This window comes from Macaca nemestrina, chromosome 7, assembly GCF_043159975.1.
Source record: "Macaca nemestrina isolate mMacNem1 chromosome 7, mMacNem.hap1, whole genome shotgun sequence".
NCBI classification, from domain to species: domain Eukaryota; kingdom Metazoa; phylum Chordata; class Mammalia; order Primates; family Cercopithecidae; genus Macaca; species Macaca nemestrina.
Window position 1 is genome coordinate 125,416,418 of NC_092131.1, and position 16,965 is coordinate 125,433,382.

General features: G+C 56.3%; 1 protein-coding gene across 1 annotated transcript; it reads right to left on the minus strand.

Annotated features, from left to right (window-relative positions):
- Positions 1–5,377: 5,377 nt before the first annotated feature.
- Positions 5,378–16,292, minus strand: LOC105490983 (sorting nexin 33). Its single transcript, XM_011757033.3, has 2 exons — positions 13,471–16,292; positions 5,378–7,022 (listed from the first exon to the last, which is right to left on the minus strand). Exons 1-2 carry the CDS (start codon positions 14,939–14,941, stop codon positions 6,769–6,771), a joined length of 1,725 nt encoding a protein of 574 aa, XP_011755335.1. The 5' UTR covers positions 14,942–16,292; the 3' UTR covers positions 5,378–6,768.
- Between the last annotated feature and the right edge of the window lie 673 nt (positions 16,293–16,965).

Below are 16,965 nucleotides of genomic sequence, written 5' to 3' on the forward strand. Positions count from 1 at the left end.
CACCGTCTTCTGGAAAATGTTGACAATAGGAGTTCCTACCTTCCAAACAGTCATGGTACCAGCACAGAGTAGGACTGAAAAAATGGTAGCTCTTGTGCGATCAGGCCCACACAACCAGGCTGACCTGTGTGGCTTTGAGATGCAGCCGGCCTGAGGCAGTGACAGTGTTGACAATCGTGAACTCGTGGCCATGTGTAATCGTGATAACCATCACTTGAGTGATGTTGGAGGAAACTGAGACTGAGTGATGACCTCACCTGAGGTCACCCAGTGAATCTGTTTATGGGAGGCATTGGGTATGAGACGGTCTCTTAACCTTGGGCTGTGCTATCCTGTACATGTAACTATCAGTGGCCCAGTGGACCCCTCCTGCCCTGGATGACAAGTACCATGACAGCCAGGGACCCCAAGGAATCTGCTCCCCATGGAGGCAGTGTGGCAACACAGGGCAAGGTTCAAGGTCTGGGGATGGTTAGTTCCAGGCCCAGCTCTGCCATCTACCCACTGTGTAGCTTTAAAGGGCTTGCCCAGTCAGTTTTCCAACCTATGAAGTGGGGGTACCAATACTCATAGCACTGTCTCTCCCCAGAGCTGCTCCAGTTCTACTCAGGCTGATGACCCCAGCTGCTCCTCAGTGGCGCTGGCTGTGCAGGCACTGCCCAGATGATGTGTTCTGCTCACGTCACCCTCCTAACAGCCATCTGGAACTCCCCTCTCAGTGGAGAAACAAGCATGAAGCAGTTAAGAAACATCCCTACAGCAAGGCTGCACTGGGCAGGATCTGCACTTGGCTCAGCCACTCTGCGGTCCTGTCTCTGGGTGGTGAAGGGAAAGGAGCGGGGTCGGGGTGGGGGCTGCTGCTATCTGGGGGCAGCAGGGCTATATGGAGGAGCCTCATACTCCCTTGCTCCAACCCCAGAGCACTCCTGCCAAATGGCAGCAAGGGGGTGCAGGTCAGCCTAGAAACGGCTCCAGGTGCCTCCAGGCTTCAGCCAGCCTCCAACACCCAGCCCTGGCACTGGCCATCTGCCTCTCAGCACAGGTGGCCCAGGCCTGGGTACTGTTTCACACCAGCCTTGAGTACTCCAGCACCTCCCTCGCTGGACCCCATTTCCTGGTGTGTAAAATGATGGTAATAATCTCTTGCACATGGGGTGGTTGTAAAATAACGACCATCCAGTGCCCATCACGGTGCTGCCTGCATTGGGAGATGGTAGAATCCCCAGAGGCTGGGAGATTCTGAAGCAGTGGGACTCATATCCCCTTTCTAGGTAGAACCCCAAGAAGGCAGCCAGACCCCAGAAGAAACAGGGTGGCATGGGGTGTCTAAGCAGCACCCTAGAGCTCCCTGTGCTTGACCGCGAAGTGGAAGCTGTGGAATGATCACCACAGGCCCCAGAAAGGACCTCTGTCAGCCCCTTAGTACAGGGCAATGGAGGGAGCCCTGAGTGCCCAAAAGCAGAGAAGGAGCCAGACACACAGAGCCTCAGGATGGGCATCAAGGGAGCATGCAGGGGAAAGGCAGGAGGCAGGGCAAGATGATCAGAGGACCCAATGCTTACCAGGACCATGGCGAGCACCGCAGGCCCAACGGCAGCATCCAGGTCCAGGAGTTCTGCAAGAAGCAACCATAACAATGTGTGCCACTGGGTGGGCAGGGTGGGGAGGAGGGAAGAGAGCAGAGCACCAACAGAAAGGGGCAAAATCAAAATTAATACAGTTTAATTAAGTATCTACAAGACAAGACACTGTCAAGTCATAAACTGAACCCTTTAATGTGGAATGCAGGTAAATATTAATATGTATGATAGAGTGTAGGATTCAGCCTTTAAAATGCAAAGTGCTAGGGGCTCCCTAAGGTCTTCAAATGTGCCATCCCCAAAAGTTCTACGCATCCCTGGGGAAAAAAGGGGTCCCCAAATTGATTTGAGATTACACTTCTACCATGTGGGGAATGGGGGAGGAAAAGAGAAATTCAGGTCAGATATTTTAAAAATGAAGTTATGTTCCTCACTCATGTTCCTTTGTAAACGGAGCTCCTGAGTCACTGCAGCTGTCACCGCGCAGCACCATCTTCAGACCCTTCATCCCTCAGGGCTGGTGGGACTCACCGTACCCTCTCACCCTTCACATTTCAGCTGTTGGGTTCACCAGCCTCCTATTCTTTCACTGATCTAGAGGAGAAACCTGCCTCCCCTTCTTTTGGCCCAAATGAGTTCATCAATGTGACTCTAAGGAGTGATGGCAGGGAGTTGGATTCGAGTTCAGCTCCGCCAGAGATTCCCTGTGTGAATCCAGGCAGGTCCCATCTTCCCTCTGGCCAAGTCTTCTCTTCGCTGTGAAAAGGAATAAATGTTGCCTACCAGGGCTGCTGAACAGACCCAGGCCACAGCTATGTGAGCACTACTTCTTAAACAGACTGCGTTGCACTGGGGTTTGACTAACAAAACAAAACCAAAAGAAAAAAAAGAGTTTGTGTTCAACTATGTTGAAGAGAGCTGGGTTTCACAATCAGCCCTTCTGAGCTATGTCTGGGGGTGGTGAGGTTTGATTTTTCCCCATGGTCTTCCTGCCAGGGCTCACCGTCTCCTCTTGCCCCAGCCAATGGAGAGAGGAACCAGAGCCGAACTAGTGGAGAAGCAGGTTGGGGTGGGTGGGGGAGCTGAGCAGGCTTGGCTCCTGGAGGCCTGAGTCAGCGGGCAGGCAGGCAGGGCGGGCCGGGTCCTCACATGCTTCGGGAGGAGATGGTGCAGGAATGTTCCTCCCGCCCAGGCCCTGCCCACCGCATCCTGGCTCCAGCTCCCATGGCCACTGCAGCTTGGCTCTAGATTGAGATGGGAGCTGCCTTGAGCTCTGCTGGATCAGTTCAGCCAGGGGCCTTCCGAGGCAGCCTGGCCCAGAGGATTGGCCCAGGGGAGGGCAGGGCCAGGCCACAGAGTCTGCCCAGAGCCAGGCACTGGACCCAGAGTATCCCCTGCCCTGCTGGGTGATAAGGCCAGCCACCACTGCTCCCTGGGCCTCAGGTGCCCATCTGTGCAATAAACAGCTGAACTTGGTGGTATCTAGTCATCCCAATTGCATCCCTAGACCTCTCTGCCTGTGTGCCTGCACGTGGTGCTTGTGACTGACTGTACTCCCGCTTGGAGACACCCCCTCCAGGGGTGGTGTCTCCATGCAAAGCTTTCCTGAATCTCTGACGAGGTGGGGGCCCTGGGAGGTCGTGCAGGTGCAGTCCAGGCACAGAGATGCTTGTGACATCTTTGCTCTGTGCAAGCATGGCTTTGTGGCAGTGTGTGCCTGAGTGTGTGTCACTGTGTGAGGCTACGACCATGTGCATGGGACTGTGGTGTGGCTGTGTGTGACAAAGTAGCCACTGGTGCTTTGAATGGATGGCAAGGCATGTGTGGATATGGCCGTGAATGTGTAACAGTGTGTGGCAATATGACTGTGTGAGTACACAGGCATGCTTGTGTGGCCTATGTGCCTGTGGGCAGGTATGTGACTGCATGTGCTTGTTGTGAGACTGAGCGATTACGTGCGTGAGTCTGTGAGTGTGTAGACACGTGGAAGACATATGGCTTTGTCATCTGGGGGGAGGTGGTGCAGAGCAGGGGCCGATGGGGCCACCTGCCTCTCCCAGGCCTGGCTCTGCTCCAGCCAGTGGCGCAGTCATGGCCCAGTGCTTCATAGCCCTCCTGTGTCCAGCGGGTGACGAGATGCAGGATCCGAGGTCTGCCTCCATCCCCAGCCCCCACTTGTGGCCACAAAGCGGATTCCTTTTCCTGTACTGGGCCAAGACTGGTGACCAGGGGATCCCCTACCCTGGGCGCTGGTAGCTGCTCAGGGCAGAAAGAGAGGCCTTGTTTTCTGCCTCCTCAGAGCAAAGCGAGGGAGGAAACGAGCAGCTGGGTCCAGCTGAGTCGGGAACATCTGCCTGGCATGTGACGAGGCAGGCATCTGCCATCACCAGGATGCCCCCGACACTGGTCCCCCAATCTCTAAGAAAGGGGCTTAGCTACCCCAGAACAGCCCCAAGTTCTCCCAATACCCCCACCCCCATAGAGGCAGAAAGAAAAGAGAGAGGAGGGCCAGGACAGTCTCCCTCCTCACCACACACACACCTGCCCCAGCCCAGAGACCTCAGGATACCAGGAGCAGGCCTGGCATTATCCCAAGACCCCACTTCCTGATGCTTCTCCTACATCCAAGTCCCTCCTGAGAAAAGTATCAGACTGACAGTTTCACCCTGAGGATGGGAGGCCTGGGAGGTGGTCCCCCCTCAAGGAAGGCACACAGAGGACAACACTGTTCCCAGAGCAGGAAGCATGAGCAGGGGACTTTCCAGGCACCATGGGTTAGGAGGAGCATTCCCACCAGCCCTGCCCCGGCCTGGCCCAGCAGTCACTGCTGAGCTCCTCTGCAGACGGCTACATGGAGGGCAGAGCTGAGAAGAGGTTAAGGGCGGGAAGTTCCTCGGATGGGTTAGAAAATGGGGCAGGGTGGAGAGGGGAAAATTCCTCAGAAAGTCCCAAATCTGACCTAATGTTGACCAAGGGCCAGGGGGACTCATTCCAGAAGTTCCTCTGAGGACTCTATGCCCTGAACAGGGAGTTCTGCCCGCCCCTTCCCCCACCGCACCTGCTGGACCTTCCCCATCTTCCTGCACAAGCTCCCTGGTCCCTGGCCTAGCCAACCTTCCCTGACGGCCTTGACCCCGGAAGCCCTCTCTCCACCAAGTCCCCATTGCCTCCAAAGGAGAGCCAAGTCTCAACCAGTACCCTCCTCTCCTCTGTGGATGAATAGATCCAAGAGCAAGATCTGCTCATCCTGACCAGGGCACCCCCAAGGGCACAGCCAGCATCCTCTTCAGTTTCCAGTGTGGGAGCCTCTGCTCTGTTGGATACCCAGGACAGCTTGGGGAAGAGACACAGCTTCTGAGTCCCCCACTTCTCTCCTGTGGACTAGGGCTTTTCAAGGGCAAGGCCAGGGCATGGCTGCTTGGGGAGAGGAGCCACCATCTATTAAATTGTCCTGGGGCACAGCATCCTGTCCCTTCCTCATACAACCCTCAGCCCCAGATCACAAGGCAATACAGCCAGTCCCCCGGGGCAGCACTCCACCCATTTTAGAGACAACAGTGCGTTCTAGAGAGGGATGGATCCACCCGGGGGTCCACAGCCACCTCTAGCTCCTCCTGCCTGCTGGCACCTTCCACCAGCACAGCCCTCCCCCCAACTTTTGAGGTCCTGTGGTAAATGTGTGCCCACCAGGACCTCAGAATCTCATCCAATGCCTCCCAGGAGCAATTAGGCCTCTATCCTTCTTCCGCCCTCCACCTTTCTGGGATCCAAACAGAAAAAGTCATGCTTGTGTTATCTTAATTGTAAAAGGTTTATCAAGAAAAAAGATTCAAGCAGCAGTATCCAGGAGGAGACCATGACCCCCCTGGGGGCAAGGAGGGCAGTGGTGACACAGGTCAGCACCCCACAACAAGCTGCTGGACCACACCCTGACCTGGGTGGGGAGGAGGCAGTAACTCCTTGGGGATGTAAACATAGGTCAGAGACAGCACAACCCAACCCAGAGCGGGGGCCTGCATTCCAGCGAGGCAGGCAGAGAGCGGGTGGGCAGGCAGGCAGGCCCCTGTCTTTTTCCTCTTAGGTTTCCCATTGTGCAACAGGAGGGATCTGGGGAAGACAGTGCCAAGGAGCCCAAGGACCCTGGGATCCTGGGTTTGGACCTGCTTCGAGTGTGGGGAGTTATTGCTGGTGAACTCAAATATACAGTCGCTTTCGAGAGTCTTCTCCAGGAAGGTGTCACCAGGGATCTGGGGCCCAGGGCTTATACCTCAGCACCTTGAACCCGAGGAGGGAAGGATGCTGCAATGGTCTCCTACCTGAGAGAAGCTGGGGGCCCAAAAGTGGAGGGTAGTCAGAGGCCTACAGGAGGGAGATGGCCTGTAGCCCCCTCCTGCAGGGGACAGGGTGATGCAAGGACAGTCAGCAACATGGGAGCAAGGGAGATCCCTTCCTACCACACAGGCCAGAATCCCCAAGGAAAGCACACCTAACTTGCTTGGAAAGTAAGGGAGAGAAGAGGGAGATGTTTGCATGTCTCCATAACTTTGCCCATGCTGTTCCTCTCCCCTGAAAGTCCTTCTCCCCATGTACTGTCTGGCAGGCCCTTGTCATCCTTTAAAACACTGTCCGAATGTTGCCTACTCCATGGAGTCTTCCCTGACCAGTGGAATGCTGTGGCCCCTTCTATGAGCTTCCAGAAATCCCTCACTTAACCATCAGTCACACTGCATTGACTTTGTCTATGTCTAACCCCGACCTTCACTGAGGACTCCTGAAGAGCAGGCAAGTTACAGCCCTGGGTGCCCAGTGTCCGACCCAGGGGTGCAGCAGGCCTCGGTGTCTGCTGAATGGATAAGGCAGCAGTGGCCAGGTGAGCAAGCAAAATAGGCTCTAGGGGAGGCTGAGACCCTGGCCTGACCTTCACCGACTAACCGGCAGCCCAGGCCTTGGCCTCGAGGGCTCTTGGCTCCATTCTCACCCCTGCTGTGCCCCACTTCTAAGGAGTGGGGAATTTCCCAGGGGTACTCATGACTCCTTGAAAGCTCCTTCTCCCAGGAGGCAGGACAGGCCGCTTCTCTCCCCAACTGCTGACCCCTCCCCCAGCCACTGCTGGTATAGGGAGGTTGGGAAAGTGGGGTACACTGCAGTGACCAGGCCCGGGGGAAGGAGGGGGCCTAGGCACACGCGGTCAGAGGTTGTCATACATGCGCAGGGTCTTCTCCAGCTGCTGGCCCACCCGCTGGTAGAAGAGGATCTGCTGGCGCAGGTAGTTCTGCATCATGTGCTTGAAGTCGAGCTCACGGCGCTGGTGGAAGTGGTTCATCTCGGCCTGCAGGGCGAAACCCACCACGCGGCAGCGCCTGCGAATGCCATCTGCCTCGTCCTGCGCCATGCGGCCCTCGTCACTCATGCGTTGGCTCTCCTTCACTTTGGCGAAGGCGCCTGGCATAGGCAGAGCAGAGGACAGCGTGTTAGGGCTCTGATCTCCATGTGCTCCCTATACCCTTGAGGGCAGACAGCACCCTCATCAGTTCAACTCGGACCTCACTCCCGAGCCCCAGACCCACATTCCAGCCACCTGGGTGTCTCTGCCAGGACATTCCCCAGGTCCTCACCCTCAGTACCTCCTAAACCAAGCACATCATCTTCCCTCCAAATTTGCAGTGCCACCAGTAGCCCACACGTGACCAGTCACAGCCTTGCTTGATGGACTATGAGTTCAATGAGGATACAGCCTGTCCTCAACCTCTGTGTGTCCCTGGTACCCAGAACAAGGCCTGGCCCACAGCAGATCCTGATATAGGCCTGCTGAACTGATTCAACCCTGTCCATCACTGGACTGCCACAACAGTCCCCCCATGGCTCCCTGCCCTCTGCCCCAGCCTCTGACAGGTTCTCTGCAGCATCTGAAGAGGTCTTCCAAGCTGGGCACCTTTCCTGGCTCTCCACCACCAACAGATCAAGGTCCACACCAATCTGCCTGGCCTGGGGCGCCCTCACCTCTGGAGTTGGCCCCTGCATGCATTCCGCAGTGACCCCCATGTTCATCAAACTCACCTGGCTCTTTCCTACCTCTGCCCCCTGGATTCCTATTCATAATTCATGGTCCCGATCAGGTGCCACTTCTACACTGGAGCCTCTCCCAGTTCCCCTGACAGAATGCCTCCCCCATGTCACCTGTGCCCTGGCTCCCCACTCCCACCCCCATCACACTTATGATTCTAAAGCAACTCTTCAAAGGCCACCTGGTGTATCTCCCAGACATGCACGCCCTGTTCCCTCCTCATCCCAGCCCCCAGGGAACTAGAGGAGGTTGTGTAATAACCAGGTAACAGATGGGGGGTGGAGATGAACCTGAGCAGAGGACCCAATTTAGAAGAATCTGAATGAATGAACAAGCAGTTGGTGAATGAATTTCAGTTCTGAATTAAAAGGGACTTGACTAATTCTGCCTTTAAGCCAGTAGGGACAGTTGCTGGGAAGAGAAGGAAGTTTGCCTGTGCCTGGCACTCAGTCACCGAGGGCTACAGGGAATCCACCATGCAAAGAAGATTAGGAGGTGGGAAGGGTTGGCACAGCGAACAGCACACCCCTGAGCACTTCAAACGCACCCACTGCACACAGACAGCATGCTCAATATCCATGCTTTCCCACTTCTCCTTTAAGGAGGGCTCTTGAGGGCCGTCTAGATGGTATTCTCTTCACTCCCTGACTGAAATTGTCCAGTGCTTTCTAAATGCATTCATTGAGCACTTACTGTATATCAGGCCCAGGGCTCTACATGCTGGGAATAATTCTGGATGCCTTTAGAAGGGACAGCATCCATGTTAGTTGACAAGTGCATGGCTAATCGGCTAATAGTAGCATTTCAGGCAAACAGACTCAAGTTCAGAGAGTCTCCAGGGCTGCTCACACAGCACCCAAAAGAAATCTGCAGTCCCCAGCTCCCAGCCCACTCAGTCCTTCTGCCACCTTCCCTGGACCACCTCCTGCACCATCTCAACAGCCCAGCCCTGGGCAGCAGAAGGGGGATCACCCCAAGGCCCAGGATAGGACCCAGAAAGAGACATCAGAGCTGGAAAGGCCCAAAAGGTCAGGTGTCCGACCCTCAATTCCACCTCCACCCTACTACTGTACAGAGGAGGCCAAGGCCCTGAGGGACAGGAACTTGCCCAGAACTCCCATCCTCTGTCCTGCCTGGTCCTCCACAGCTGGGGGTTGGACACCACTTCTGTTGCAGGGAGTACATGCTAGGTCCTTCGGGCATGTGTGTGGGGCCCCCAGACATTGGACACAGGGATTCAAGAAGGTCCCAAGGAGTAGGAAGAACCGTAACAAGAAAGGTAGAAAACAGCAGGGTGAAGAAACTGGAGTTAAACTTCCACAGAAGGAACCCAGCTAAACGGGAGATACTGAACTAGCCTGGATTCCACCTGCCTGAGAAAGTTGGCACAGTGGAAGTACATCTGTAGACTTTTCCTGCCCATGGCCTTGAAGGAAGGAAAGGTCTCTTTTGCTAATAAGGAGCCCAAAGAGTAAGAATGAACCCATTGCAATGGTTAGGTATCCAAAGACAGGCAGGAGGCCAGGGATGGGGAGCAAAGGCCACAGAGGTCGGGGGGAAACAGAGGCCCCACCCTACTCTCCGTTACCCCTCCACCCTGTGACTCAGCTCTGGGGCCAGGACCAGCTAATGCTAATGCACCCCACCCCACAGGCTGGGAGTCATGGCTCCGGCCTGTCCAGCATCCCCCCTACATTCTACTTAAGACTTAACCTGAGAGCTGAGGACCCAGGAGGACCTCCTGCCTCAGCACTCCTCTTACAGGCTGGGTCCCAGAAATGCAGAAAGGAGGGCTGGAGCCCACCAGCTGCAGAGTCCCAGGGATATTCCCTAAGCTCCCACCTCAATCCATCTTGCTGCTACCTCTTGGAGATAGCTAACATCCACCCCAGGTTGGGGGCAGGAGGGAGCAGGAGGTCTGAGTCTTAGTCCTAGCTGTGTCCTCTCCAGCATGCCACTGTTCTTGCCTGGGCTCCAGGTCTCCCCACTGCCCAGTGGGACAGGTTGCCCTAGATGTGATGTTGTTGACAACCTCTCATACGGTATAGTGCTTTAGAGTTTCCACATCTGTAAAATGGGATAATAATAGTACCCGCCCTATAGTATAGTTGAGGCTTAACTGAACTAATATGTACATAGTAGAAAGGATCGTATCTGAGATAGAATAGGAGCTCCAGATGCTACATGCTATAGCTTGAAAACTACTTTTCTTTTCTTTTTTTTTTTTTTTTTTTGAGATGGAGTCTTGTTCTGTTGCCCATGCTAGAGTTCAGTGGCTTGATCTCGGCTCACTGCAACCTCCGCCTCCCAGGTTCAAGTGATTCTCCTGCCTCAGCCTCCCAAGTAGCTGGGATTACAGGTGCCCACCACCATGCCTGGCTATTTTTTTGTATTTTTAGTAGAGACAGGGTTTCACTATGTTAGCCAGGCTGGTCTCGAACTCCTGTGATCCGCCCACTTTGGCCTCCCAGAGTGCTGAGATTACAGGCATGAGCCACGGAGCCCAGTGCAAACTGCTTTTCTATCCATGAGCTCACAGCAAGTACCTTCAGGTGGTAGCTCACAGCAGAGTATTATTCTCTTTGTTTACGCCTAGGGGGGTGAGGTAGAGGGAGGGCTAGATAATGGCTTAGAACCCAGAGGCTGAACCCATCTGTCCCCAAAGCAAGAACTTGTCCCTACAATGGCCACTTTGCTTTGATCACGCTGTCCCTGTGGCCCCTCTATGGATGCTCTGTGGTCCTGGGCCTATCTCTAGCCCATGGGACCAGTGAAGGAGCACCCAAGCCTTCCTCCCTCCTCTTTCCCCTTCTGGCTCAGCTCTCCATCCCTGGGGATCCCCTCCCCTGTCTGGCGGGCACAGTAGAAACACAGTAGAAATCCTGGGCTGCGGAGTCAGACACATTGGGCGCCAGCTCCTGCTCTGAGGCTCATCTGCATTGCTGCACCTCGTCTGTAAAACGGAGGTGACCACATTGCCCTCCTGACCTGTCATGAGCCTTAGGACCAGCCCTGCTCTTGCTGGCTCTTAAGTTGGGGGGCCATAGGTCCTGGCTTGCCCCGGACAGTCCTGGACACTTTCCCCTTGTTGTCCTGGGATCACTATTGCTAGGGCCCCCTTTTATGCCCCAAACTGCCTATGGTTACCCTTCTCTTAGGAGACCCCTGGATTGGGCTACAGGGACTAGGCCCGTGGGAAGACCAGGCTCCTCTCAGCTCCAGCCAGGGTTTATGTCCCATTTTATTTCATTTTATTTTTATTTTTGAAAAGCATACAAATTTGTTTAATGTAAGTTTCACATGACATGGAGCCCTCCTAAGGAAATGAAGACCCTCAGGTCCCATTTTGTTCACCTAGAGACTGAGGGGAGAAATCTCTCCCAAAGTCATGTCAGACGCAAAGTTTGTCCAAATCCTGGTCTCCTGACTCCCACCTAGGCCTCCATTGTCCTTCCTCCCACACACTCACCACCCATTCAGATGTCCAGACAAGCTGAACAGAATCCTTGGGGCCCAGGACCCAACTGTTCTTCTCCTTTCTGTGAGAAGGGCTCCACCCCTAGGGCCAGCATAGGACCCCCTCCTTATCACCCCCATTGGGCTGTGGTCCCCAAAGCCTGTCCAGTTCTGTCTCAGTACCTGCTCCCTAACTTGCCCCACACCACAGGCCTCGGAGGAGCAGTGCGGAGCCCAGAACTTAGAGTAAGCCAGAGGGGGCTTAGCCCATTGGTAGGGTTCATCCCGGGAAGGGAAGGAGGTGGGCTGGCCTCTGCTTCAGGTCAAATGCATCAGCACAGAGGACAGTGGCCCCTGACTCTTAGAAACACCTCAAGTCGAAACTCAGAAATGGCCTCTCTCAGTTTGGTCTCTCTGCCCAGGGTCAGAAAGGCCAATCCGGCTTCCCCCTCAGCCTGGGAGGCCCTGGTGTCCTTCCTGGGTGTGGGGCTGCCCTAATGCCCTCACCTCTGTTCTGGGTGGGGGTCCCCAGCCACTACATGGGAGCATCTGTTTAATCATTGCGCTCCCCCTCCTGCTGCCTGCGCAGGAACAAGCCATCTAAGGAGCTGGTTGAACCAGCCTTCCCACTTCTGCTCAGGGAGACACCTGCCCCAGTGGGCCCCCAGCAGGCCTGGCCATCTCCCCTGCCCTACTCCTGCCCCAGAGCTCAGAGTCAGAGCTAAGGTGTCATTCTGCTTCTGAACCAGACCCTCCCCAAGAGTCCCTTCCCACCCACTCCCTCGAAGACCTGACCTTCCCTTGTTTTACAGACCAGGAAACTAAGACCCAGAGAGACAAAGGCACTCCCCAGGGATGCACAGCAATCTAGGGGCAGAGCCAAGACTAGCACTCAGGTTTGTGTTTCGTGGAGTTCAGAGGAGGAAGAAGAAAGGTAGAGATGAGAAAAAAGAAAAAAAAAAAAAACAGGAAGAGGAAGAGGATATAGTGAGGGGAGAAAGGAGGCTGGAAGCTAGAGAAGTTATAGAAGTCAACCTCTTGGTAAAGGAAAGTAAGGCCAGCTTACCCCAGGCCCTCCCTGGTGGTGGTGGGTGACATGTTTCCTGTTCCCCAGGCTCAGTCCAGAGGTCTGCCTCCTGGCCCCACCCAGAGTCAAACTCCCCACCAAGCCAGGCCTGACCTCAGGGCCCAAGGGCCAGGGAGCCAGCTCCACACCCTGCATACGAGTTACCCAGCAGCCCCAGGGAGGATCACACCTCTCTCCTGACATCTGCCCTCCTAGCTGTCCCCAGGACTCAGGTACCTGCTGGGGCAGTCACTGGCTGTCTCCTCAGGCAAGAAGAGAAGCCAGGCTTGGGAAGCAGGAGTTGGATAGGCCATGTGGGCAGTGCCCTGGACCCCTGATTCCGCAGCCTGGTCCAGCCAGGGTGCCCCTGTGTGACCCAGGATGAGTCATTTCCCCGGCAGTTCCTTGACAGCCCCAGCAGTAACAGGCAGAGGCCCATCCTGTCCCTCCCCAACGGAGGGGGTCATGACAACTGAAAACACGGCTAGGCTTGGGAAGCGGCCAACATGGACGTGTCCTTGGGGAGGTGGCAGGAGGAAAGGACAGTCCCAGCCGGGCCACAGGCTGTGCAACCACTCTTCTGTGGACAATAACTCCTTCATCCGCAAAATGGGGACAGGGATCTTCCTGCACACAGACAAGACGCTCATAGAGAGAATACACAGTGGTGAGAGTAACTTGCAAAGCTGCAAAGGTGGGGAGTTGAACTTGCAAGGGGCAGAAGACAGGCCCCCACTCTGAGCTCTTGTTGTCTGGGTTGGGTCTTTGTCTCCCAAGGGCCTACCGGCTCCTCCAGGGCAAGGCCTGGGGCCCGGTCATCTGTGTGTTCTCAGAACCCAGCATGACACCATGCATGATGGGTAAATGAGATCCAGAGAAAATGAATGAATTGACAAGAAGGTAAATATCAAACTCCATGAGGACAGAGACCAGGCCTGTGCACAACAATATTCCTGTACCTAGAAGCACATTTGCACAGATACAGAGTTGATACTCAACATGTTTGTTTGTTTGTTTGTTTTAGAGACAGGGTCTCACTCTGTCACCCAGGCTGGAGTGAAGTGGCACAATCGGGCTCACTCAACCTCCTGGGTCCAAGTGATTGATCTTCCTACTTCAACCTCCCAAAGTGCTGAGATTACAAGCATGAGCCACCATGCCCAGTCCAACACATTTGTTAAATGAATGATTGAGACAGAGAAATAAAGATAAGTTGCTCCATTCTATCCAGGCCATCCCCATCTCCCCAGGGCCCAGCAGAGAGTCAGACTCAGGATGGGTTTCCTGCCTGCACTGGGTCTTACCTTTCTGTAGGTGGATGATGTCAGGGAAGTTAGAGAGCAGGCCCTGGTAGAGAGACAGTGTGTCCAGCATCTGGAAGAGGTCATTCTTGGGCTGCTCAGCAAACATCTCCCCGATGGCTTCATAGGTACGGCCCGTGTGAGAAATGGCACTGTTGAGGGCCTCAGAGCAAAAAGGGGGGTCCATCTGGAAGGAATGACTGATGGCCTGGAAGGCACTGCCCAGCTTCTGGAATTCCTTGCGGAAGCCCCCCACGTGTTTACGCACCAGCTCTGACGCCACGGTGCTGAGCTGCAGGACACTGTCGTCCATCTTCTTACTGAAGGCCTTGAAAGTGTCCACGCGATCTTCCACGTCCTGCAGGTCCTGGTGCTCGGTGGGGATCTGGAAGGTGAGCAGGAAGCTGGCACCCACCATCTCATCCTTCTCCGCCCGGCGTTTGCCCATCTTCCACTGCTTGTCATCTAGGCAGCTAAGGAAATGCTGGAAGCCTTCGTACTGGGAGAGCACAGGGTGGCTGGTCATGTGGTCCATCCAGAGGATGAGTCTCCGCTTCCGCTTTTCAATGAAGTCCTCCTCGAAGCGGCCTGTGGCCTGCTTCTCAGGCAGGTGGGGCACTGAGATGACAGTGAACTTGTGTAGCAGGCGGTTATAGAGCCAGTCAAAGTGTTTGTAGCGCCGGTAGACAGGTGAGGCAGCATGGGTGGGTGTGAGCTTGTAGGAGATGTAGCTTTTGATGCCCTTGAACTTGGTCTGTTTTGTGGGGTCCTCCACAGAGCAGGCAAATGGGTGGGGGTTGGCCTTCCACTGGGGGCCACGAGGGCCCATTTCAATGGAGTATGTCTCAGCGATCTTGGCCATCATGGGCACATCACCCAGGATGAAGGCCTCCACTCCAGAACGCACAAAGCATGAGAAACGGTTGAGGTTACGGCCCACCACACTGCCTCGCTTGGCAGATGCCAGGCTGTCCTGCCGCTCCAGTGGTGGCTTGGGCCGGAAGGCCATGTGCTGGCTGGGGTAGGCACCAGGGTAGGAGAGGTTGAGGGGAGGGTGCCCATTGGTGCCCAGCCCACCAGCCCGTGGCTCCTCCACCACTGTGCATCCATCGTCCCAGTCATCCCAATCATCATCATCATCCTCCTCAAAGCTACCCTGGTTTGAGAGGAAGCCACTGCCCCCACCACTCCTAGCTGGGTTGGCCACACTGGGGCTATTGTACAAGCTCACGTGGGCCCCCGGAGAGCCTGCAGGGCTGCTGGAGTAGTCAGCATGGTTGGTGCTGATGCCAGAACGGACGATCTCCACGTAAGAGGCAGGAAAGAGCCCTGTCTCCCCACGGCTGTTCTGGCCCTGCAGCCAGCCATCCAGTGAGATCTCGCTGAAGATGACCAGGTCCTCATCCTGCTGGATGCTGATTTCCTCCTTGTTCTCACTGTGAAAGTCATAGAGGGCTCGGCCTTTCAGTGCCATGGTTGGGCTGGGTGGTACAGACAGATGGGAAGGAGAGGGTCCTGTCCAGACCCAGGATGCTCACAAGGAAGTCCAAGAATGCACTCGCAGCTGAATGGCGCTTACACAGTTCAATCTCTCAGGTCCTAAGGTGGGGTCTCAGCACCCACAGATGCTGTCCAATCTCCTGCTCTTCAAAGCAATGTCCACGGCCCAGAAACTGCCCTATCAGGTCTCCGGGCATATGCTTGTGAGCAGGGAGGGCTCATGTCCATAGCCTCCTCCCTTAGCAGCCCCTGGGGGATTAGAGGGGAGTCTCTCCTAACTCCTACTCCCAGAAGAAAAGTCAAGTGACCTGGAGAAATCTGCCCTGCGAGGGGAAAAATTCGACACTTTCCACTGGAACAACGTTCTAAAATAGAAGAGACTCACTCGGAAACCACCATTCCAGAAACCCAGGCAGGGCTCGGCTGTCCCTCTGGCTCCCAGATTCTTTTGGCCACTCTCGCTTTGGGAGGCTCTCACATTCCTCTGCAGATCTGCCCCTTCCTCCTTCCTCCTCCTCTTGCTCCTGGGCCACTGGGTTTTCAAATATCCGGAAAATCCAAGAGGGGCAAGGAGAAAAGCAGCAGCCGCCTGAATCGAGTCCAAGGGTGGATGTGTCCGGCTTCACAACGAGCCAGGCCGGGAAAACAAGGACTGAGGCTTACACAACAGGCCGCCAACTCTTCGACCCCGGCTGCGCAGCCGGAGCCCCCGCCGGCTCGGGCGCCCTCTCCCCGCCCCAGAAGTGGCCAGTCCCAACCCCGGAGGAAGGAGGGGGCGCGACGAGGCGGTCGGGCGACTTCTGGCCAGTCGCTGAGTGGTCTCTTTTGTTTGCCTAATTCCTCAGCAGTTTCTGAGACTGACGCTGACCCTGCTCTGAATCCCAGGAACCCCGTCCAAAGGTAACCCCAGCAGAAACCAGTTCCTCACCCGGGACTTACGACCCCCGACCCCCACCCTCGCGTGCACGCACACACTCAACAGTTTGGAGTTTGGAGAGTGAGCTCCGGCGAGCAGATGGCGCGGCTGGCCGTCTGTCCGTCCGTCCGTCCTCCGCTCCGCCCTGCGGGGCCCGGCCAGTGGGGGGCGGGCTGCGCCCCCAGCCTGCCTTCCCCTGCGCTCGCAGACCCTCCGCGCCGCCAGCGAGAAGGCAGCTCCAAAACAAAAACGCGATTCCGGGAGGTGGCGTCCCGAGGAAGGAGGGGATCGCCAAAGGGGAGGTGAGGGGTGGGGAGAGGGAGGAGGGAGGGGGAAGCAGGCTGGAGAATCGGGCAAACTCCGCTGCACTTCCGTGCGTCCCGGCGGGGCAGGGACGGCCAGCTCCGCCCTCCCGCGGGCCCGGGGCGCTGCAGCCGAGCCCCCGCCTACTCCTCCGCGCGGCTTCCCATCTGGCCAGTGCCCTCGCTCAGTCCCGGAGGCAAGAGGGAGGAAACGACCCGGGAACGAGGGAGCCCGAGAGCCTCCGGGGCTGGTCTCTGGGACCGCCACCTCCTCTGCTCTCCCTCCGTCTGTCTGCCCTCGCCGGGAGACACCTCACGCCCCCGTGGTTGGAGCGCCCGGCGGTGGAGCTTGCCAGCCACTGCTGCCTCGCTTCCTGGACTCCGTCATCCTCCTGCCTTTTCCGTGACGCAAATGGAGTAAAACTCCCAAAGTTTGCAAAGCGTGGGGCTGCAAGGAGCACCGCGCCAGAGCCAGGATGGGGAAATCGGGCCGGGCGGGGAGAGGTGCGTGAAAAGCCGTGCCAGCTGGGGTTGGGGAGCAGAGTCGCGGGCTCGCCTTCCCACCTTCCCATTCCCCACTCCTGCTCCGCAGGGACGGGGTCGTGGCGCAGCTCGGAGATTGTTTTCCGGAGGGGTAGAAACGGCCTGCGCGTTCCGGGCGTCTGACCTAAGATACCGACAGCTGAGGGTGCAGCACCCTAGCCAGATAGGGCGACCCTGCCCTGGGCGACTAGCTTGGAAGGAGGGAAAGACACTACCCTACATCTGCCCTACATCTGC